This window comes from Chrysochloris asiatica, unplaced genomic scaffold (genome assembly GCF_000296735.1).
Source record: "Chrysochloris asiatica unplaced genomic scaffold, ChrAsi1.0 scaffold00124, whole genome shotgun sequence".
NCBI classification, from domain to species: Eukaryota; Metazoa; Chordata; class Mammalia; order Afrosoricida; family Chrysochloridae; genus Chrysochloris; species Chrysochloris asiatica.
In genome coordinates, this window is record NW_006408642.1 from 8,410,832 (window position 1) to 8,419,493 (window position 8,662).

General features: G+C 44.9%; 1 protein-coding gene across 1 annotated transcript in view; it reads left to right on the forward strand.

Annotated features, from left to right (window-relative positions):
• The first annotated feature begins 303 nt into the window (after positions 1 to 303).
• The window catches only part of LTF (lactotransferrin), a 32,480-nt gene continuing 24,121 nt past the window's right edge, over positions 304 to 8,662 (forward strand). The window contains exons 1-6 of the mRNA XM_006868813.1: positions 304 to 346; positions 1,561 to 1,724; positions 5,544 to 5,652; positions 5,941 to 6,123; positions 6,476 to 6,623; positions 7,425 to 7,480. Coding sequence (XP_006868875.1) covers positions 304 to 346; positions 1,561 to 1,724; positions 5,544 to 5,652; positions 5,941 to 6,123; positions 6,476 to 6,623; positions 7,425 to 7,480 — 703 coding nt within the window. The remainder of the gene's footprint in view (positions 347 to 1,560; positions 1,725 to 5,543; positions 5,653 to 5,940; positions 6,124 to 6,475; positions 6,624 to 7,424; positions 7,481 to 8,662) is intronic.

Sequence of the window (8,662 nt, forward strand, 5' to 3'; positions counted from 1 at the left end):
CAACCCCCCAAGAACCAGGGCAGACGACTTGCAGAGTGAGATGGGGACTGGGTTGTCTTTCTTGGGAACTTGGCCCGGGCACCACCTCTCTCTACTCCTTGTCCCGAGGGCTTTTCAGAGTTTGGGGCCTCAAGGAACATGTTGACTTGGCCGCAGGGTGTGGGGGTGGAGAGAAGGAAAGAGATACATTTGGGCAACAGGGCGGGGCAAAACCCGTGAGGTCACCAAGGCCTAGATAAAGGGGCACAGGGCGGGCGCAGGTGGCAGAACCTTCTCTCCTCAGAGCCACAGCTGACCTCAGCAATGAGGCTCCTCTTCACTGCCCTGCTGTCCCTCGGGGCCTTTGGTGAGTGCATGTGTTGGGGAGGCGTCCCGCCTGAGGGGCATCCTTGTTTTTGCTCCCTGCCGATGGGCACCTTAGGTCCTTGAGCTCTGCTGGTAGGCACCCTGGGTCTCTCCATTCTGCTAGTGGGCATCCCTGCGCTTGCAGACGGAGAAGCGGTCCCTAAGGCTGGCGGGAAGATGCCGGCAGAAAGATGCCTGCAAGAAGAATTCGGATGGTCCCGCCCCTCTGCTTGGGGCGGAGCCAGCGGAGGGTGCCACGAAACCCGGTGAGGCACAGCCATCGAGGTGCAGAGCTTCCCCAAAGGCCTCCTACAACAGTGTCCCATTTTGTCCCACCAGGACCTTTGACATCATCAGATTGTTGTATGCGTTTTGTGAGGGAGAAAAGTGAGGCTCAGAAAGGGTGAGCGGTTTGCACTAGTTTCAGATTCGAGACCCCAACTCTTTGATGGACTGTGTCTATGAGGCCAAACAGAGCTTCTCTGAGCCTTAATTTTAAAGACAGTCCACCGGTGGTTCCACAGGGCTCTTGTGAGGAGGAGACTGGCGCACCTGCACAGTGCTGGTCTCCGGGGCAGTGATGCAAACCTGTCCCCCGCCCCCTGCTTGGGGCTTTTCTATCAGAGGGTTTGGAAGGGGAATGGTGGATTCCAGCTTTGAAATATGCCAAATGGAAAAGTTTAAACGCATGTTGGGAGCAGTGGTGGTTCAGTGTACAATTCTTGTTTTCCATGCAAGACACCCAGGTTCACTTCCTAGCCAAGGCATCTCATGTGCAGCCACCATGGTCAGTGAAGGCTTGGGTGATGCTATGTCCAGCCAGCCTTCCAGATTAAGATGGGCTAGAAAGAAATGCCTGGGAATCTAATTTTGTAACAGAAGCCAATGAAATTCCTATGGACACAATGATCCCATCTGGAGGTGCATGAGGACACCAGACCTGATTTAACAACAGTAGCAACCAACAGTTCTTAGCTCTGCGATGTACAAGTGTGTGAGTTCCAGCTTTCTGCAGTGGGGCAGGGGTAGGAAGTCCAGAGCAGTGGAAAGAAATCACAACACTCTGGAGTGTGGCCTGATTTAGCCACAGAATAGAAGGGATGGAAAGAGGGGTGTAGGGAGGAATGTACAAGTCCAGATGACTCCATCAAAGGATGAAGCTGTCTCCCCCAGGGACAGTGCATAGACTCTGACTCCTTGATCTCTTTTTCCCAGGGCTCTGTCTGGCCACCTCTGAGAATATCGTTAAATGGTGCACCATATCACCTGATGAGGCAGAAAAGTGCTCTGAATTCAAAAAGAATATGCAAAGTGTGGGCGCCCCACCTCTCACCTGTGTTAACAGGACTTCCCACCGTGAATGTATCCAGGCTATTGCTGTAAGTCAGTGCCATTTGTTGATGGGGACCAAACTGGAAGGCAAGGAAAAGGAAGGGAGAGGAATGGAATAAAACAGTAAACACTTCCCTCCACTATTCCCCTTGTTTTATTTCATGGGCTGCAGTAAGTTGGAAGTAGTTTTCTAACACTGGAAACGGAGTTTCCATTTTTATTCTGGAAGTAGAAAGAAACAAGCTAGAAGTCTCTAAGTGGGAAGATCAGATGTGGGAAAACTGGGATCTCAGTATGAATTGATGGTGGTTAATAAAATGTTAGTTAATAAAATGCTAGCATATAAAATTAAAGTCTTTTAAAAACTGAGTTATGTATGATGAGACTGTAGTGTTGGTGGCAGATTCATCTGAAAGGTGAAATCTCCTTGCTCCAACCCTGAGAGAAATAAACTTGCTCTGGTCATAGTCAGCACTCCACACTGCTGGGGAAAGGTCTACCGGATACTGGGCACTTGAAAGAAATCCATCCAAGGCATTTTCTGGGAAATAGAGAGAGGGGGTGGGGGGGTGGGGGGGGGGGGGGGGAGTTGGGGAAGGGTATCATGCCTGTGAAATCATTTCTGATTCGTTTGTTTGTCTAGATCCAAAGATCTACTGAAATGAAAATTTACTCATTTAGTCAACCAATTTGTTCTGCATATCTGCTCTGTGCTGCAGTCATGTGTTCTTAACTTCAGCACACAGTGGGATAGAAGGAAGTGTCTATGGCAAACCAGTAGGGTCATTTCATAAATATAATGGAGTTATTAAAATAGTACTTAGAGAAAAAATTTAGTCTGCTTGGTCTTTTAGCCTGTTGCTGTTGTTAAGTGTCATCGAGTTGACCCTGTATATGATTTCCAAGTAGCAACTGGTGTGTTTAAACTGCTGACTTTGCAGTTAGCAGTCCAGTACTTATACTATAGCACCATACCAGGACTCCATCTTTTAGCCTGTTATTATTTCACAAGTATAGTCTTTGGACAAATGGCACCAGAATTTCATATTTGTTTAAAATATAAATTCCTGGACTAGGATAAGCACTGGACCTCAAGGTCAGTTTGAACTGCAAGGTTGGTGGTTCAAACTCACCAGCTGCTCCTCGGAAACCCTATACAGGGTCATTATGAGTCCACCAGGTGCTCCATGGAAGAAAGATGAGGCTTTCCGCTCCCAAAAAGCTGTAAAGCCTGAGAAGTCCTATACAGGGTCACTATGAGTTAGAACTGACGTAATAGCATTTAACAGCAACAATAACAACAGTCTAACAGAATTTAGATATCTGGGGATAACGTCATGGAATCTACATTGTTAGTAAGAGTCCCATTTGAAAATCATTGCTGTACATTATGCATCAAAATAAAGCTGAGATAGATTAAATGGTTAAAAATAAAGCTTCTATTATTGAAAGACTCGGGGCAGGTTAACTAGCTGAATTGTAGAGGAAAGAAAAATTCAAAAATTGAAGCAATGGATTAAATAATGAAATAAAAATATAACAAAATTAACTCCTAGCAATGAAAAACATGTTAACAAAAGATTAAAAAAGCAATACGCTGAGTATGTGTTTATACTTTATAAAGAAACTGATTTGAATGAGTCAGAAATGTAATACCACATGAGGAAAATGATATGATCAGGAAAAGAGAAATAATGAGTAAAACAGATTTAATAACCTGAGAGAATGCAAACCTATTACCTTTAGCATTTTCTAAAACAAAAACACTTTAAAAAACCCCAACACATCTCCTAGTGGTGATTCTGTAATGAAATAGTCTTCATTGTCCATGGCATTCGCAATTGGCATTATGAGTTTCCGGGAAAGCAAAATGGCAGCATGCAGCAAGGCTGTAAAAATAAATATAGTCATTGTCTCTCAGATGCCTATCCCAAGGAAACATCAGAAAGAAAAGAAAAGAAAAAATTAAGGCACAGGTATTCATTGCAGAATAGCTTTCATAATTTCTAACAGCTAGAAGTTAGACATAACTCCAGGTAGTGAACATTTGGGGAATTGCTTAATAAATTATGGAATATCAACATTATCGTAAAATATGATGCAATCAATAAAACTCAAGAAAGGTTCTGCAGAAGAAAGAAAATATATGCAGCCTTAGATGAATCAAGTGGTCCACAAAGTATTATGGAACATGTATACCATGTTGCAAATACAAGAAATATGTAAGCATGTGCAAAGTAGTACAAACTTGGTTTATGGAATGATCATGGTTTATTATGATAATTTTAAAATTTCTTAATAGTTTTATTTTCTATTCAAGAAAACCTAACCGGAAAGAAAGAAATAACCAAATCAGAAGAGAAATCATCTAGTGAAAATAAGCAAAACACTGTGTTGTTGTTGTTATGTGCCATGGAGTCGGTTCCAACTCATAGCGACCCTGACAGGGATTAATAGAGATAAATGGGTGCATGGCACAGAAGGACCTCCCCAGCACCAGTGATTAAGGCAATTGGCTGAGTGCGGGGGTGTCCTGCCCTCCGCGGGGGTCGTGGGACATGAGCGAATACGTGGAAACTTCGGGTGAAGAAATGAATGAATACAACTCGAGAGGCTTTTCAGCTTGCTGTTGCTGTCCGGCTATGCTCTCTAGCTTCTGCTCTTGCTTCTGCTTCCTGTTCTCTTTGCTGTCTGCCCTCTGCTCTCTGCTGTCTCTTCTCTTTGCTGTCTGCCCTCTGCTCTCTGCTGTCTGCCTTCTCCCCTCTCCCTCCTGCTCTCTGCTTCTTCTCTTGCTTCTGCCTGCTCTTCTGCCTCCTTCTCCTTTCTTTCTTCTTCCTTCTGCTAGCCCAGCCCAGCAAGTCTTTATTTTTTATACTTAAAATTACACAGTACATGCATTGACACTTTTATCATTTCTTGAATTATTACACAGTTAGTCACAACATTCTTGCACCTGGTCCTTAAACCGCCTTAACAAGAATACTCTGTGATGTTCAGATTGACCTTCATGTTCTTTCCCAGTATGAGATAAAACGGTTTCTTCTTGTTTCTACTAAAAGACTATAAACTTTCTATCCTACATAATGTGCTATTATTTTCATAATAAAGATATACACTAAATCACTTGGAAGCTATGCGGCATAAATCTCAACTTGGCTACTTGCTGCAAGAAGTGTAGATTATAAAGTCAAAACTATTCTTCACTTAAGTTCATTATTGTCTGCTTGTTTATGCAGGTGTCTGTATGTAGGGGTTTGTGAATTCTAGCTAGTGACTGATTGTGGTGAGGCCTATGGGGGTAGGTCAGCTTGACTCTAATATGCTTATCTGCTTTTGTGGCCTCACAAGTGCAGTTACTTAGGTTTTCTAAGGAAAGGGAGTAATTTATACAATTTCTCTTTGTATTCAATCCACCAAGGCTGAAAGCAATTGCTGCATAAGCTAGTTTTTCCTAAGGTTTGTAGAATTCATAGTGAAAGGTTGTGAATATTGCTAAATTATATATATATTTATAAGTAAAATTAAGATTACTCTATAGAGAAGGTAGAAAGCAACTTCTGAGAGCTATCTGTTTCGTCAGACTACTCTAATATTTACTGGACTGTGTCAAGCAGTAAATCGAAGCTGTCCTCTACCCTCACAGCTCCTAGCAGCGGAGTGCTCATTGATCCAAAAGAGGAATTCTTAGCTGATGCCATCTCTCAGCAACATTGATGGATCAAATGGATTGAAAGCTGGGAAATGGACAAAAATGACTGTTTTTTGAAGGCCCTTCTGGCCCTGGAGCCTTTATGCTGTTCTGATGTCCACTGGTCTGGGTTTCGGCAGGTTTTCTCCTGAAGTTGGTCTGTCCTCTTTTCTTTTAGGCAAAACAGGCAGATGCTGTGGTTGTCGATAGTAGTTTGGTGCTTGAGGCAGGCCAGGCCCCCTACAACCTGAAGCCTGTCGTGGCTGAGGTCTACGGGTCCGAAGCACGTAAGTTTTCCTGGGGACCCAAAAACCAGTTGTGGCACTGGCTTTGGTCCAGGGCTCCGTGAGTCAGACTGGATGAGGACACTGAGGCAGGGGCTTGGTTTGGCATTACATATGCAGGGAGCCCCATGAGATGATCCTTTTTGGTACTGACTCAGGAAAGATGGTGCTCTCTCTGAGGAAACATGGGCTTCTCGGCCTTCAGTTCCTTCTTCCCACAGGGAATTGGGAGGCTGTTTTTCTTCCTCTGGTCCAGGCTAGGATACTTCAGTGCTTTCTGCCCCTTTGCAGAGCCACAAACTCACTATTACGCCGTGGCCGTGGTGAAGAAAGGTACAAACTTCCAGCTGAACCAACTCCGAGGCAAGGCATCCTGCCATACAGGTCTTGGCAGGTCTGCAGGGTGGAACATCCCTATTGGGACCCTTCGTCCATTCTTGAAGTGGGCAGGACCACCTGCATCACTTGAAATGGGTAAGATGGCTATGGGATGGTGGGTGTCAGGCAGGGGTCTCTACCCTAGCTGCACACACAGGCTGCTTTGGGGTCACATGCTTACATGTGTGGTGAGTCCGAAGTGGGCTGAGGTTAACCAGATTTCAACATGCTTGGGCAGGGCTCTCTGTACTAACACTCTGGGAAGATGGCAGCCAGCCCTTCTCTCAGCCATGGGCATCTCCCTGCAATCCTAACACACTCAGAGGCTGCCTGCAGGAATGGGGGAAGGAAAGGGCAGTCTCTGCTCATGGGGACCACAGCTGGGAATGTAACTGACTGGGGTCGGAGATGGCTCCCACTCTGTGCTCTGCTTCTCTGTGTTAAACAGCTGTGTCTAGGTTCTTCTCGAAGAGCTGTGTTCCCTGCGCAAATGGAAAGCGTTTCCCTAACCTGTGTCGCTTGTGTGCTGGGGAAGGAGCAGATAAATGTGCCTGCAACTCTAAGGAACCATACTTTGGTTACTCTGGTGCCTTCAGGTGAGTGGGACTGTCCACGTCTCTACAGTGGCCCAGAGGACCCTTCTCTGGACCAGAATAGAGCACAGCCTGCTTTCAGGGAGGCCAGAGAGAGTTTGAGTTCTCCTACTGCTACCCAGATAGGAAAACTGTCAGTGAATAGGCCTCTCCCCCTTCCTCACCTCTACATCAACTTTGGTTCCTTCTGCCTCCCCAGAAAATCCCTAGGTTGTCCTGGGTTCCTTCTACTACTTCCTGCCCACTTCCCACACACAGAGGGAATAAAGGGGTCTTGCCTGGGCAGGACAGCTGGACAGCTGCTGTGTTGAATCTGATGTTCTGCCAAATCTGGGATCTTTGCTTGCTATTCACCCCCTCCTCACACCTTCCAGCCTAAGCAGAGGCTGAAGTGCCTGTTTCCCCCTCCTTGTTTCGTCTCCTGGGAGGTAAGGCATTTCTGTAGGAAAGGAGGCCTCCCCACACTGGCCAGGGCACATCTGCTCACTCAGTTCTGGGAGAAAGAGCCACATATCCTGCCAGTGTATGTCTAAAACCAGAGCCACCGGCCAGGGACACCAAGCCTTCTCAATCCCCTTACCCCCTGTCCCATGTAGAGACTTCAAAACTGCCTTTTATGCTGAAGAAAAAAGTTTGGACTTTCCAGCCCTTAAAGCAAAAGGTGGGGAATTCAGGCTGGTCCCTGAGTCTTCCTTCCTGAGCATGGCGCTGGGGGAGCAGGTGTACTACAGGACAGGATTTCAGGGCATCACCGGCTGAGTGGCTGCGCCTTGCTGAGCCTTCTGGTGGTTTCTCATTTCACAGGTGCCTGAAGGATGGGCTTGGAGAAGTGGCTTTTGTCAAGGAGAGTACAGTGTTCGGTAAGAACAGAGAGACAAGCCAGGGGTACTTACCCCTTTCATTTGATTCTGTCACATGCTGGGGCTTTCATCGGGATTCTCTCTACAGGACACAGCTCTTGTTCATGCTATTTCACATGTGAAATATTTCATTTTCTGGAAGTCATACATGCTCACTGCCTTCTCTTCCCCTCATAGACACCCATATCCAAGTGCTCTACATGTGTCCTCTGAGTTACATGTTGTCACACAAAACGTACAGGCCTGTTTTGTGTTTGTGGATTTTAAGTGCATGAGACTTTTACTAAGTGTTAGAAAGCATGACATTCCTAAGCTCCCCCATTCAGCATTATTGTTTTAGAAATTTTTCTTTACTGCTGTGTATACATCTAGTAAAGTGTTCTCACAGTTGAGGAGCAGTTCATGGAAACGGACCCACCACATCTTACTTACCTGTCATACTGGTGATGGACAAGCAGGCTGTCACTTCCTTTCTCTACCTCTAACAGCTTTAAAATGGCTACCCTTATAAGTGCCTTCTTATTGTCCTGTAGGACAATGTCCCTGAGTGACCACACACTGAAACATAATTGCTGGGTGTATATAGGCCCACCACATTGCACCCAGGGCCACCAGAGGCAAGTTTCCTTACAATAACTGTGATAAAAGTTACACCTTTTCCTACCGATAAGTGGAGCTACATCTCTACCAAGTTTGCATATATATCCATGGATCAGTTTTTGAAATACTTTGTTGAATTGTTGTATATATGTGTATTTTTTTCTTTTAATTTCTTTGTCTTATCATGGGTCTTAATAGTGTTGTTGTCATTATTAAAGTGCTGTCAAGTTGGTTCCAACCCATAGCAACCCTGCATAGGGTTTCTGAGGATATAAATCTTTGTGGGAGCAGAACGCCTCATCTTTCTCCCATGGAGCAGCTGGTGGGCTAGAATTGCCCACCTTGCGGTTCTCAGTCCAGTGCTTATCCTACAGACTCACCCTGTTCCCATAATATCTGGTACACTTATAATTTTTTCACATATATATTTGAATCACTTTTAAAATCACTTTAAAAAAATGATAATATGATTTTTATTGGAATTACATTGAACTTAAATTGATCCTGAGAAATTAACATATTATTTATAACATTAAGCTGTCCAATCCATGATCATGATCAATCTCTTCATTTTTTTTTTTT